Here is a 15,777-nt window from a genome sequence, read left to right on the forward strand (position 1 = left end):
TCACAAAAAAAAAAAAAGATTAAATACATGTCAGCAGTATCAGAAAGTCAGGAAAATCTTTTAAAAATTTAAAAAAATTAATAGCTCTAAAGTTGAAGTGTTTGGTACAGATGGCAACACACTATTCTTTACTGATCATGTATGGTTAATTGAAAATACTGAGCACAACTCTGAATAATTTTTGCTATGAAAAATATGGTGGTTTTTTAGAATAACTGATGACTTGAATTTAGCTCAAGTATTAAGCTTTCCAATTCCTGAAATATAGTTCAAGATTGATTTTAATCAGTATGCTCCTAGGGGTTTAGTTAGCCTGTAATACCAAACAACAACAACAACGTCAAAAAATATTAAAATGTGTATAATTTTAACTCTCATCTGTAGTACTACTGAAAGTTATTTTTCTAGAGGGCAGGAGAATACAACACACATTATTGTGACTAGAGTCACATCAATTAGTTTTCAGCCATTTTGCTTTTTCTACAAGAGCAGCTGAATCTGCAAAAGTTTTCTCAATATCTGAATTCTGTACGTACAGTTCCAGAAATGCAGTGCAGATTTACAGTGTTTTATTATTATTTTTGAATTGAAAGGTTTAAAAATAATAATAAAAACAGGAAAAAGGGGTTTTATGTTTTGGGATGAGCTCTTAGACAATTTTAACTTGTCTATATATCAGATTACTCTAGAAGCCTAGATCATTTTCACTCACCTTTCAGGTTAAGAAGAGTGTCATCGTATGCCATCATCACCTGGAAGCAGGGCTACCAAATTTCTCTTGAGTTTCCAAGAGGAAATAACCCAAGCTGCTGGGTAAGCAAGCAATAGGAAAGGAAAATACTTTGTGAAACCAAATGATTAAAATAAATCAATAAATAGATCATTAGCTGTTACAGTAAGAATAGCTGCTGCAAAAGAGAAAATAACATTCTGAATCTATTCTATTCTATTGCACTTGCTCTATGTAAATAAGCCACATTTTACAACTGAATTTAACCAAAAAATATTTGTCTTGCTTTGCTGGTCACTGTAAATTTTTTGACAAGAAAGAGAGTAGGGACAGAGGCAATGTGTGTGTTGGAGCTGCTGCCTAAACATATAATATCTATATTTTTTAATTAATATTTATTTGGGGACTTTATTTTTTCCTCCTTTCTAGATTTCCTACCTGCCTGCCTGCCCTGAAGATTTTGCTTGACCAGGCAGATCTTCACTAACTGGAGATATTATGTCAAATTGTATAGGAGTGTCAGGGGCAACAAGTGAATCCAAGGAAAGTGCAGATAAAGTTGCTGATTCAGATCCCACCGACCCTGTGCTGCTAGTACGAGCTGCAGTAGGACGAGATTGTCTGAAACAATACAAAAAATGAACACGAAGATGTGTTAATTTCAGGTTGGTTGATAATAAATTCAACTATATGGAGGATGAATACAATATTCCAAAAACAAAACCTAAGAAACTGAACAAGATTAGGATAAAGTAAATACAATGGAGTCTACCTTCCAAACAAATCTGAATAATGTATAATTACTACTTGCATTAATAATGCTATCAGATGGTCTTAATATCAATATATAATCACATACGAAATATACTACAAGCTGAGGTCTGCTTCCAGGAGTTATACACATTAAGAAAAATCTCATGAATACATAGAACAAACAAGCCATATGTGATATAAGTAACAGAACTGTCTATGGTCAGCTGGAAGTCTGGATCATTTGTAACATTATTGGATGCCAAACAATGATAAAAAGATGAATTCAGGACATGTTCCTCTAGCCTATCAAAGCATTAGTTCTGACATTTTTGTATTCTCCCCCCCCCCCGAGCTTTATACAAGATTCTTTTTATGTAAGTGTTCTTCAAATGACCCATAGTTCAGCAACTTACACAAGTGGACGTATGCTCTCATGCCTCTGCTGGAAGGAAGGGGATGGAGTAACAGCTTCTAAAGCTGACTGATTTATACGTGCAGCAATTTCCTGTAATAGAGAGATGGAAAAAAATAACTGAAAACATTGCCCTCAAAGTACATTTTCAGATTTTAGTTTTACATGGAATTGACAGAAGTTATAAACTGTCCCCTTTCAGTAACATAGTTGCAGTATTTTCTTTAACTTGTAACATTTCCTGCTATTGCACTTGCTCTATAATACTGCATATGTTAGCATATGCCAACAGTAAAATTGCAATGGCAAGTCTGACAAAATAAGCAAACGTAGCCATGCAGAAAAATAAAAATCTGACTTAAGACACATTGTCTTCAACTACTAATGAACAAAACATGGAGATTCAAAAGTCTGCACTTGAAATTAGGGAACATTCATAGGTTTCTGAAAAATGAAGACATGAATGACTATCAAGTAAGCACTACATAATAATGTCATTTCAGCAAATCATGGACCTTGTACAGTTGAAGAATTCCACTTTAATCTTCCATTGATGATTCCAATTCTGAATCATCAGTATTTAATATTGATGGCTTCACTTCATAGGTAAAGCCAGTTGAAGAAATCACTGGGTAAAGAGGATTTTAGAGAGGGAAAATATCTATATCTGTCCAGATATTTGCAACATTAATTGGCAACAAAATATCATATACACAATACAGCTAAAAGGTCTTGCAGCTGTCAAAATGTTATACCAAACATAAAAGCCACATCATTTTAATGCTTGCTGCATAAGCATTTAGATGAATGAAACAACAGAATGTATGTTTTCATTAATTCATGAAGCACTATCAACCCATACAATGATAAACTTCAGATTAAACATATAGGAAGTACTCAGCTTAATCCCATGCTACCCGATTAGGTCCAGTTGATCCCTTTTTAATTTTCTGTACATCTGTATCTGAAGACATTACTGATATTATCAATTTTAGTGAAGTTACCTCAGGGTTTTCGCTTAGATATATCTGTTTAGATATGTTGTTTATTGTGCATATCCACTGAAAAAGAGAGGGAAAAGAAAAAAAGAGAGAAAAAGTTAATTTTTTCATAACTTTTTCAAGGAACTTGATTAAATACCTGAGTTGACTAGTTTCAGCACCTTTTCTACTTCCCTTGTAGTTTTTTTGAATGGGCTAAAGTTGCGCCAGGGGAGTTTTAGGTTAGATGTTAGGAAGAACTTCTTTACCAAAAGGGTTGTTAGACATTGGAAGAGGCTGCCCAGGGAAGTGGTGGAGTCACCATCCCTGGAAGTCTTTAAAAGACGTTTAGATGTAGAGCTTAGGGATATGGTTTAGTGGGGACTGTTAGCTGTGAGGTTGGACTCGATGATCTTGAGGTCTCTTCCAACCTAGAAATTCTGTGATTCTGTGTGATTCAGGAAGCCAAACCAGTATTTTCTTCACACTCAGTTTGCTATTGAATTCACTGCTATCTGCATTCTGCACCTTACAATATCAGACTTTACTTAAACACTTGTTTCAGTCACACTGAAGATCAAAACAAAAACAAGCTTAAATCATGATTCTATGGAATGTAATTTAAAAAAATATTGTATTGTTCCTACTCCAGCAGGGGGATTGGACTAGGTGATCTTTCAAGGTCCCTTCTAATCCCTAACTTTCTGTGTAATTCTGCATCTGTGTATTCTCTGAACTCTATTATTTACTGACTGCACTTTACATTGTTTCCTCCAAACATTATAAAAATTCCATCTGCGTTCTGTGGGATTTGCCCATCTCTTGCACCTCTAAGCTAAAACCTCTTTTCTCACTGTACTATGAAAAACACCCTTTGCTCCTGGCTTCTTGCTTTTCAATTTCTGGATTATAACTCCAAATTTTCAACTGAATTATATATATATGCATGCTAGCAACACTGTTCCACTGAACCTGAGCGGCTTGTTTTTAGGCTTGTCGCCTGAGCTATCTAAAAGCACAGCAGCTGCAGCTCAGGAAATCACAATTCTGAGCTACTGAGGTTGACTACAAGCTCCCTTCTACTAGTGGGCCTTCTGAAGGTAAATGTTTCATAGTTAGACTATACAACTTTGTACTGGGTCTGGCTGGGATGTTAACTTTCCCTGCAGCAGCCCATACAGTGCTGTGCTCTGCATTTGTAGCTAGAACAGCACTGGTATCACACCAGTGTTGTGTCTGCTGCTGAGCAGTGCTGGCACAGCATCAGGACTCTCTCTAACCCTCCTAGGGAGTGGGCAAAAAAAGTGAGAAAAGAAACATCACCAGGGCAGCTGACCTAAACCAACCAAAGGGATATTCCATACCATATGATGTCACACTCAGCAATAAAAGGTGGAAACAGGAAGAAGAGGGGAGGGGTGGGCTCTCGTTGGGAAAATGTCGGTCCTCCTCCTGAACATCAGCTACGTGCGTTGAGGCCCTGCTTCAAATACGTGGTCAAGCATCGCTCATTTGAGGGAAGTAGAGAGTAACTTCTTTCCTCTGCACTTCCACATAGCCTTTATTTGTGTGTGTTTTGTTTTTTTTTTTTTTTATCTGTTTGTTTTTCCCTTTTCCCCCTTTCCCTTTTTTCCCCCCTCTAGTTAAATTGTTTAGTTAATAATAATCTTTCCTTAATAATTATGATTATTATTTCCCCTTTAATTAAATTATCCTTATCTCAACCCATGAGTTGTTCTTTACTTTACTTCTTCCCCTTCTCATCTAAGGAGGAGGAGTGAGAGAGCGGTTGTGGTGTTTAGCTGCCTAGCATGGTAAAACCACCACGAACTTCAAGAGAAAAACGAAACAGGGCCAACCTGACATAGCCCAGTTAAAAATCTTAGAAATAGCATTAAAGGCTTACATCAATGTACCATTAACGATCTCAGAGGAATGTGAATTGAGGCTGAAAGTACTGTATTTTCTGTATTTTCTTATTCTGTATTCACAAGCAGTCTTGAAAGCACCCCAAAAGCAAATCATGCCCCATTTCTTGATTCAACTATAGTTCATTAAGTATATTTCCCTGATCATGCATCGGGGGCCACAAAACATTTTCTCCTCACTTTTCAGCTGCCTGTATCATTACCTGTGTCATAACCTAAAATCTCCTTTATTTTCCATTCCTGAAAAGCAGGTACAATCAAAGAAGCATAGGAAAACACAAAAGGGAAGAAGCACCAATTGCCAAGCTTCCATTACTAATATCTGTTTTGCTGTGGACTTTTTTGTTTTTATTAGTATTCCATAATACTGAAAATAAATTGGCCACAATCAGAACAGGATTATTTTTTTCTTCCAGTATTTAAACACAGTAGTATTTTGTCAGACTTCCTGAAATGTATTATTACTATGGATCGCAAGTTCACTATTTATTACCTAAACCATACAGAACGTGCACTCCAATTATTCTTACTAATGTATTCCCTTCTGTGCTACAGAAAATCACTGGACTCCATGTGAACCTCCAGTAAGCTTACCTCTTCATAATCTTTCTTACTCTCTGCCTGTAAGATTGAAGACCTGAAAGAGGAGAATGAAAAATAAAGTTCTGTCTACTTATAATGCCTTAATTCCATTTAGACAGGGAACCCCATTTTCATGTTCATACATTGCACAACAAATTAATAAAGTCTGAAGATGCTACGTACATTTAATGGGTAAAAAGTCTTATGTTTTCAATTCAAGTGAAAATGAACAAAATTCTGTGCCCACGTAATAAGCACTCACATAATGTAGTCAAATCTTTTTATGTATTTTCTACCACATTCACACAGCTATAGCAATTTTGAGTACACTATTACTTAGCAGATAGATAAGAGTAATGTAAGAATACTTACTTTTTACCATCAAAAGATGTTATCTGAAAACAGTAACGTCTGTCTTCACAGTCCACAGCCATTACTGAGCAATTGTCTATATCCATGACAAGTCCTCCAGCTACATCACCTCTTGCTTGGCTCATCAAATTTCCACCTTGAGTGAAGTAAAACTGTCTCTCCCAAATGGAAGATACCAGCCCTGTCTTACTAAAACACAAAAAAAAATCATTACTTATTAGGTTAGGAGTTCAGCTGATCTGTAGAAATTAGAAAATAAAATAAAAATGTCATGAGCAAGCCATCTGGGCATTTAAGAGAAAATATTCCTCATGTTTTAGGTTAACTTTACAACAAAATTATTCTCTTTCCATCAGTTGCTTTTTTTTTATTCTGTATACACTGCTGAGCAAAGTATACATAAATATTTGCTTTCTTAGATTATATGAAACTTAGAATAAAAAGTCATAAATTCTTTAATTTTCATTATCAGTTTTTACAGTGTTGCTTAATGAAATATTCATATTCCACTAATATGAATTATCAACATAATTTCTAAGACCTACAGAACTCTACGCTGCCTTACATAGTTAAAAAGACTAAGTCTTGGAGAACTTTGTGTTAAGCACTAGAAAAGACATGTAATGTATAATATCTCAGTTTTCCAAGTGTTTTGTATCATTCAGTAATATTCCCAAAATTTTGCTTACAGCATGATTTTTATTTTATTTTTTTTTTCCCAGAAGCAAGCAAAGGAACCCAAAACCAAAATGCAGTAACGCTTGTGGTTTAGCCTTCCTTTTTGGTCAGATACTCCTTTCTTCAATATTAATTGCTGCAATTGTTCTGCTGCAGAAATTCATGCCTCATTCAATGAGTATTTTACTCTACCTGTAGTTGCAAAATTAACCTGACTTTTGAAAAAATCTGCTTATTTGAAGTTTACTACATAAATTATGGAAACAATCTTAGTGTTACAACCTATTTTTAACAAACCCAAAATTCAGCTGCTTAATTTCAATGACTAAAATTGTTGAACAGCTCCTTCCAGTGGACAACATGAAATTTCACCTCATGAAATTGTGAAGAATGCTCAAAGCATATTTAGGCTAACAGAGTGTTTTGCCCTGTATATCTCAAGCTTGTATTTTATTAGTAACTTGAATCCTAAAGCTTCACTGGATACTTATACAACAATACTGACAGCTGCAATCTTGCTGGCTTCCAATTACAATCCAGTAAAAATTACATTCTCATGAATTTTAACTTTTCTTTTTTGATGTGAAAGTTCAGACAAAAGAAGACTAAAATCATGTGCTTTGCCCCTGAATGACACTGTCAGTGTAACATAGAAATTAATACTAAATAAGTAAAGATTCTAAAGAAAGAATAGCTCCAATGTGACTTACTGAACTGAGTACCTAAAGATAAACATAACTAATTTCAAAACAATATAATCATGCATTTCTAGGTCTCCTTTCCCCAAATTAAGTATTTTCTAAGTTTTAAGAAACTAGTCTTACTTTCTTGCATTGAGATAGCCAGCTTTCCGTGTTAGATTTCTATGAACAGGAAATTTCGTAGGATCAGGATCAGGCAAATACAGTGGATCACTAGCTACTTCCAAGTCCTCTATAGTTTGTTGCATGTTTTCTATTTCACACTCCATTTCCCTGCGAACACTAAAGTAAGTAGTATGTTACTAACAAAGATAATATATTAAGAAATGGAAACAGAACAATAATTGTATTGATAGCAGTTCAAAATTTAACAAAAACAACTTACTTTTGTACGCTTGTGCCAATATTTGTCAAAAATTCTTCCAACTGCTCAGTAAGATTTTCTGAACCCATTTTAAAAAAACTTATCTTAAAAAAAAAGAGGAAAAAGGAGAATTTAGTCATGTATAAAACTAAATAAAAAGTTAACAAATGAAACCATAGAAGGTTCAATCTTCTCAGAGAAATTAGGTTTTGTCCCACATTCCCACCTAAGTCTCAACAAAAGGAGCAGAATAGATATTTTTGTCTGCAAGTGAAGGTTGATGTTGGCACTGCACAGGAATCTAATTTTGTTGAGAGGATGCACACAAAGCCACCTGTATGAAATACAGAAATATGTGAATGTAGAAACTTGCCAGGGTGCCACCCACTAACAGTGGACCCTTCCTAGGGGAACTGACATCATGCATCTTTCAACAATTTATTCCATATTGGAACTGCCACATCTAAATTGGATTTAGCCATAAGAAATCTTGGAACAGGGAACCATTGGAGGTGGCCCTACCACTCCCATTCTCTGATTAAACAAAACCAGCACCCGAGCAACAGGTTGCAATATCGACTTTATTACATAAAACAATTAGAACTTAGTTCTTATGTGCAAGCTCCAACATTTGCCAGAGAGACAAGAGTTCTTCTTGGACTTGGAAAGCTATTAGACACTTCATAAGAGTTAATTCCTACAATCTGGCAGTGACAGATGCTAGAAAGTTTGCTTTTTTTCCTCCTCTTTTACAAAAGATACTGACAACATACTTCTGAAAATACAGCTGAAGTCTCTCCAAAAAGCTTACTCCATAGGTGATTTTCTATTTCACTCATCCTGAAATAAATCCTTCATGAGTTCAGTTGTATTAAACAAAATCAAGACAGAATGACTATAAGCATTACAGTTTTCACACCCTTGATTAGAAATGGTAGTGATGTGGTTTTGGTGATTATCTTATTTCAGAATAACTGCCACAGGAAAGAGAGCTTAACTGGCTCCATGCTACTTTCTAAGAAGGTACACTTCCACGGAGACCTACATGCATCAAAGTTTTAATCAGCTATTCCTGTTAGTGATCCTGAGAGGAAAAAAAAAATAGTACCAGCAACTAAGATTTAGGCAATACATTAAATTCAGCCACGCAGGTTTTGGATTAGAACTAGGTCTTTATATTTGGCACCAAGACTTTCCCAAAAGATTCTCCAACAGGAGTGAGAGCATGTCATGATGCAATTCAAAAAAATTCATATATTGAGCAGAAAAAGAATAGGGCTAATAATGATATTCACAGCAACGGACATGACAAGCTAGAGGGATGAGGATGGGGTTTGCTTCCCTGAATTGCAAAAGAAGTCTTGCAGTGAATTTCAGTAGATCAACCCCTATTAAGTACTTTTACACCTTTGAGGTTTACAGCTTACAGAATCTGAAATTACCTGAGCTTGCATGTATCCTAGCAAGGGTTCTAGCATAGCAATTTTCTTTTTGTACTGAAGAGTATTTAATGCACAGAAATAATGCATCATAGTCTGATGCTGTTTTTTCCTGGAAGTATATACATCTTCTGTAACTTCAGCCTTGATCTAAAGAGATACAGACAGGAGAGGGGGGAAAAACAATGTTTAAGCTTCAGCATTCATCACATGCCTTGTCAACAGCTTTATAACCAGCACACAAAAACCACCACAGTACCGTTCTACCCTCTATCATCAGCATTTGCATCTTTTGCATTACAACTCCCTTTCTCTAATTTACAGATGCATGAAAAATAACACTATTATTTTCTCCCCAGAAAGAGTAGTTCTTTCTTTACAAAATAACAAATATAGTATCACAACTTTCATTCTCTAGTTTTTTCAGTGTTACAAGACAGGCGTCCATTCAGGAAAGCTGTTCTTGTGTTCTTAAACAAAATGGAGTGATAGAATGTCAACTGTCAAACTTCAAGTGCAATCTGCTGTACATTATCTTCCATCATAACTACATATATTAGACAAATTATTTCTCATCTCTAAAAAATACTTATATTTTTATTTTGTATTTTGTTTTACACACCTTTTCATTTTCCCTTCTTTTTGACAACCGACTGTATCGGGTAATGGCAGCATCATGGTCTAAGCAATGAAGAGAGAATTTATAGTCATTTTGGTAAATTAATCACTTATGAAATAGAGCATAAAACCTTTTATATCACTTTGTATTGTAATACAAGCCAAATGCAGAGTTCTGCCATATTAAAACCTTTAAGAATTGCTCTTGCCTCTTCATATTTACTACATGGAAAACTATTAAACTCATTTTAGGGAGGTAAGATGTTTTAAAATTATTCTATTTTAAATCCTGATTTTAAAAAGTGAGCTAACACCTTATTCTTTAAATTGTTTTTTGTTGCATAATCCTGAACTATTTAATAACAATATATACATCAAAAGTATTGTAAGAAATAATGTCTATTTGCCTTAACACTTTGGTATATAGAGCAGAGATTTACAAGTGATCCAAGGACACCTGGATGCCTATACAAATATCTTCACTGATTTTCTGAGTACATTATCTACGATAACACTCATATTTTAACACATGTAACATTGAGTATTTTACACTTACCATTGCTTGCAATTTGGAAAACTTCTTTTAGAGTTAATATCTCTACAAAACAAAATATCACAGTTCAACTAAGTTATTATAAACATAACATTTATATACATAAAGACTTCTCAGGCAATGTTACATTACTGAGTAGTTGTAGCTGATAGCTTGCACCATACTGAGCTATCAGCACAGGCATTACGCAGCCAGATAAGTCTGTTCCTACTTAGGGCCCGAGTATTGTTTATGCCGGTATCTGACTTGCCAAAAATGACACTATTTTCTAACAAGGTAAGGAGAAACTTCTTTCCCAAAAACTTTGACAAAGATCATTAGTCCAAATGCATCACTTGCAGTTCTGGTCAGAGCTCTGGTCTTCGCTGGATAAGTGGAAACACAAAAGAAAGGGAAGGAAAAGGGAAAGGCCCAAACAAGGCCCAAACATAATGTGATTCCTCCCACACGTGTGATTCTTCCTACCTAAAATGAGCGATGCCCTAGATGCTTTTTGTCTTGCTTATTCAGGAAACAGAAATCAGTACAATACTTAGCACTACTTGCTCTGATTATGATCATGCTTTTGTGTCACATCACAACACAAGCAAGGAAAGAGCTATATTCAACTTCATGGTAAATCAAAGACAAAGGAAAAAAAAAAACATGGAAGAGCTTTACAGAAAGTGTCTATTAATTATGTAAAGAAGTATTGTATCATTAAACACTATGTTTGCTGGTATTTAAAAAAAAAAATGCCACTGGGAAAATTTCATTTGGAATTATTGCCTTGGGGATGCTTCTTCAGAAAATACTAACAGACCGTCCCAAGCTCTGAGCAGTAATATTAGCCTTGAGAAGTTCATCATTAGGGTTTTAAGTTATTTTGTTTTTAACTTCAGCTTATATTTGAAACCTCTTTGACACACAAGTCTATTCAATTTAGCACCTTGAGTAAAATCTATCATGCTCAGGTCTATTATTTTAGACCAAGCAGATTAAGATACATCTGTTACAAAAATAAACAGTTGAAAGCATCTTATGCTTGCACATAAGACAACATCTTTGTTACCAGCAGGGCTGAAGAACTACCTTAGTAAACCTTAATAATAAAATATGTATCACAACTTTGGCTTTTGGAATTCAGTCCAGACATTATATTGATGTCATGGTATTAATATTTCCTGAACATATCTGAAAATTATTCTTTCCTAATGTTTACAGCAACTGCAAAACTTTTATCTTGAATAGATAAATGCTTCTATAACAACTAGTATTTTTGCGGTAACAGCAGCAGTAGTGTTTAACTACTGTAACACTGTGATGAGTAGAAACAATTTACAAAAAAAAAAAGGGAGATGCATTCTTCTGAGGATATGCAACTTATTTTTCAGCTCTATTGAGTGACATAAGAGCTATAGAGATGGAATGCTGTAATTTCATTATTGCTGCCATTGATAAAAGTGTTGTTTGTTTGACAACAATACCTTTTAGATCTCTTTCTTTAAACTGAGTAATAGGAAACATCATTGCATCTGCAAGTTGAGTTGAAAGTACTGCATGGCAAGAGCTTAGCTGTAAAAGACAAAAGAAAGAGGGAAATTTTAGGAAAATAGTGCTAAGACTAAAGAAAAACAAGAAAACAAGATAGGTTTCATTTAGGGATGACAAGTACAACTTGAATGTAATTTTGCAAACTCATTTTCCCAGCAATTGTATTCTAGGTTCCTGATCTCATCACCAGTTTTTTATAGAAGACCTTCAGCATTCAACATTTAGTATTTGTCCCTACCTGCCCCGACTATATTCCAAATTACTGGATCATGTCAGAAGACAGCCTCATACCTTCTGAAGACTAGTCAATTTATTCCTATAGTTCTCCAACTACATCACAGCCTGTCTTTCTCAGGTTACAGAGGAAGAACAGATGTTTCCTTCCTTCCAAAGGGCAGTGTTTAAACTGAGGAGAGGGATCATGAGAAAAATCCCAATTCAGATCTTAATGATGCTAAGTTGTCTTTCAGAAGAGTCAGTCACTTAGTCTCTGTCCCTAATACAGACAGCAAGTGGCTCCTCTGTCAGTTAGGCATCTGAAATGAGGGAATGCAAATACCCTCATGGAATGCAGTTTCTAATGGTCATTTTGTAATATTTTTTGGCTGCATCTACAGTAAGTTAAGCTACATTCATTCTCAACAATGTATCCTTATGTTTAAAGTTACATAACCTGAACATAAAGAATTAATTCAGCAAACTATGTTGCAATATAAAAATTAAGCATTATCTTATTGTCAAGTGAAGGGCTTTTCTGTACCTTCTATCTTAAAGAAGACTAGAGTGATTAAGCAAGTCAAAGCACATACATAACAAACATTAGCATAGTAAATTAAAATTAAATAAATACAAGTACTTGCCTCATCAATCACTTTTGAAAATTGCTGTAAAGTGGAAGTCATAACTTCATCATCTCCCCCTAGCGGAAAATGCTATAAAAAAAAAAAAGGCATGCTGGTTGCAGTGTTTTCTGCCATTCACATAACCGTAACAATTATTTCTATTGTACTAGGTATTATTTTAAAATTTTAAAATATTTTATTTTAAATTTATTTTATTATATTTATATTTATTAAAATTTATTTTAAATTTATATTTTAAAATATTATACGGTTGAAATACATTGCGAGACTATTTTGTGAAGCTTTTTTTTTTTTTAAACTGTCTTGTGATACGAGAATACTTCAGAAGTTAATTAAAAATAGTCCTTTTTTTTGAATCTGTTTTCCAAATTATCTCTAACATTCAGGGAACAATGCTAACCTGATGTCTATGAGTTATGTCACAGGGGTGATTTATTGTCACTAGGAGTATTCCCCAGGCTCAGTTCTAGGGCTGGTCCTGTTGAACATTGTTATCAATATTTTTTATCAGCACCAAGGTGCTGGTAAAAGGACTGGAAAGCCTGTCCTGCAAGGAGAGTCTGAGGACACTTAGGTTGCATTGTCTGGAGAAAAGAAGGCTCTGAGGTGGCCTCTTTGCTCTCTGCAGCTTCCTGAGGAGAGGAAGCAGAGAGGGAGGTGCCAGTTTCTGCTCCTTGGGAACCGATTGCAGGGTAACGGCACAAAGCTGCATTACAGGGAAGACTCAGACTGGATATTAGGAAAAATATTTTAGCATGAGGGTGGTCAAACACTGGATCATGGTTCCTAAAGAGGTGGATGCCCCAAGCCTGTCACTGTTCAAGAGGCATTTGGATAATGCCCTCATTAACACGCTTTAACATTTGGTCAGCCCTGAAATGATAAGGCAGTGAACTTAATGATCTTTATAGATCCCTTCCAACTGAACTATTCTATTCTATTCTAATACAACATTACTCTGAGCAACCCCCAACACATTGATCCAAAAGTAAAATCTTCTATAACTTACTAATATTCATCATGGTAAGGGGAACTTAATTCTAGAAAATAGTAGCAATAAGACCAGTTTCTCTCCAACAGACCATTTATGCACACCATTTTTTACACAGAATGGAAGACAGATGTATTTTTATCAGAAGAACTGGTATGAACATGGTGGATCAGATCTTTCCTAAAAGAATCATCTAACTGTAACATTTCATTTCATCTGGATCAAACCTAATTACATTCTGTATTGTGCTCTGGGAGATAAAAAAAACAAACAAACAAACAAAAAAACCTACAAAAACATAGTCCTGACCTTGCAAAGAGAACGGTGATTTACACTATACCTGTTTCTCATATTCCTTCAGAAGCTTTGAAGTCAGATGAGTTGCTGCACTTAATTCATTCTAATTCAGAAAAAAAAAAAAAAAAAAAAAAAAAGCTTGTTACTTATTGATTTAAATTAATATATATATTTTTAAATCACATATTTGGAAAGGATACTACTACAGACATGGAACTTCAAAGAAGGAAACCTGATTGCAGATTTTCAGAAAACCTAAGAATCCTGCCCTTCCATTTCTTTAACATTACAGAGAGTTACAAGTAATCAGTATTAACAAATACCAAGTTTCCAGCTTGCACTACGCACAGTGATATCTGAATTTTTGGTGCTATGCAGTACATATTTGCTTTTGATTCAAATTAGCTGGCCTTGTTACTGTAAATTAAAAGAATTGTTATCTGTGAAGGAAAGAAAATATTAGAATGAACCTCAGTACTACCTGGCTACAAATGGCTTTGACTTGTACACATGCAGAGGAACTAATTAGCAGCTTAATGGTATGGAAGAGCTTCATCTTTCACAATGCAGATGAACAGGAGAAAGTACAGAAATTAAAAGCAAATAGAAAGGCAGTAAAATAAAATTACATAGCAGGAAACCTACAATAAACACACCAGTCATTAAAGTAAAAACAACAGGAAGATAAAAATAGGAAAAGCAAGACCAACAAATTAGCAAAAAAAATTAAACAGTCCAAGTATACACAAATTAAAAATACAACCATAAGCGTAATTATTCAGAAAAACACACAAAATAAATTCTGCCTTTGGTGTAAAAGCACAGTTAGTAATGATGAGTGAAAACATATGAATATGTTGTGGGTAAAAAAGAATGTCCCACTTGGTACACACTATTATGCACTGTAAGACCACAATGGAGATTTTTTTAGAAACGCCTGGGAAATACAGTAAAAAAAGTAGAAGATGAGAAAATGGGAAAAAACTGGGAAGAGTGGCTGACACACCAGAAGGCTGTGCTGCCATTCAGCGAGACTTGGACAGGCTGGAGAGATGGGCAGGAAGAAACCAAATGAGGTTTAATAAGAGCAAGCATAGAGTACTGCACCTAGGAAGGAACAACGGTTCGCATCAGTACAGGCTGGGGGACAACCTGCTGGAGAGGAGCTCTGAGGAGAAAGACCTGGGGGTCCAGGTGGACAACAGGTTGACCATGAGCCAGCAGTATGCCCTGGTGGCCAAGAGGGCCAATGGGATCCTGGCACGCATTAAAAAGAATGCGGCCAGAAGGTCAAGGGAGGTGATCCTCCCGCTCTACTCTGCCCTGGTCAGGCCTCACCTGGAGTACTGTGTCCAGTTCTGGGCTCCCCGGCACAAAAAATACAGGGATCTCCTGGAAAGAGTCCAGCGGAGGGCCTCAAAGATGAGATGGGGCCTGTAGAATCTTCCCTATGAGGAAAGGCTGAGAGACCTGGGTCTGTTCAGCCTGAAGAAAAGAAGACTGAGAGGGAATCTTATTAATGTTTATAAATACCTGAAGTGTGGGAGACAGAGGGATTTGGCCAACCTCTTTTCAGTGGTTTGTGGGGACAGGACAAGGGGAAATGGCCACAAGATGGAACACAGGAGTTCCGCACCAACATGTGAAAGAACTTCTTCACAATGAGGGTGACAGAGCAGTGGAACAGGCTGCCCAGGGAGGTTGTGGAGTCCCCTTCTCTGGAGATATTCAAGGCCTGTCTGGATGGGCAGCCTGCTCTAAGGAACCTGTTTTGGCAGGGGTGTTGGACCTGGTGGTCTTTCAAGGTCCCTTCCAACCCCTACAATACTGTGATTCTGTGAAAATCTTTTTACTTGTCATAAGAAGTTCTACTGCAAAAGAAATTCCAGGTGATGGTCAGAATTTAGTTTTCACTATCCCCTAGCATACAGAAAAACAATTATTTAATTTCATTTCCATATAGTTTTTAAAAAATATATATAT

At 35.6% G+C, this 15,777-nt stretch overlaps 1 protein-coding gene across 1 annotated transcript in view; it reads right to left on the reverse strand.

Annotated features, from left to right (window-relative positions):
- APPL1 (adaptor protein, phosphotyrosine interacting with PH domain and leucine zipper 1) overlaps nucleotides 1-15,777 on the reverse strand; it is a 31,244-nt gene that overhangs the window by 10,848 nt on the left and 4,619 nt on the right. Inside the window, exons 3-15 of the mRNA XM_084292840.1 lie at nucleotides 13,838-13,897; nucleotides 12,504-12,575; nucleotides 11,577-11,664; nucleotides 10,114-10,155; nucleotides 9,562-9,620; nucleotides 8,943-9,089; nucleotides 7,522-7,604; nucleotides 7,260-7,418; nucleotides 5,758-5,946; nucleotides 5,398-5,440; nucleotides 2,900-2,956; nucleotides 1,897-1,988; nucleotides 1,169-1,351 (exon numbers count right to left, since the gene is read on the reverse strand). Coding sequence (XP_084148966.1) covers nucleotides 1,169-1,351; nucleotides 1,897-1,988; nucleotides 2,900-2,956; nucleotides 5,398-5,440; nucleotides 5,758-5,946; nucleotides 7,260-7,418; nucleotides 7,522-7,604; nucleotides 8,943-9,089; nucleotides 9,562-9,620; nucleotides 10,114-10,155; nucleotides 11,577-11,664; nucleotides 12,504-12,575; nucleotides 13,838-13,897 — 1,274 coding nt within the window. The remainder of the gene's footprint in view (nucleotides 1-1,168; nucleotides 1,352-1,896; nucleotides 1,989-2,899; nucleotides 2,957-5,397; nucleotides 5,441-5,757; nucleotides 5,947-7,259; nucleotides 7,419-7,521; nucleotides 7,605-8,942; nucleotides 9,090-9,561; nucleotides 9,621-10,113; nucleotides 10,156-11,576; nucleotides 11,665-12,503; nucleotides 12,576-13,837; nucleotides 13,898-15,777) is intronic.

The sequence above is a fragment of the Netta rufina genome (genome assembly GCF_964035555.1).
Source record: "Netta rufina genome assembly, chromosome: 10".
Taxonomy (NCBI): Eukaryota; Metazoa; Chordata; class Aves; order Anseriformes; family Anatidae; genus Netta; species Netta rufina.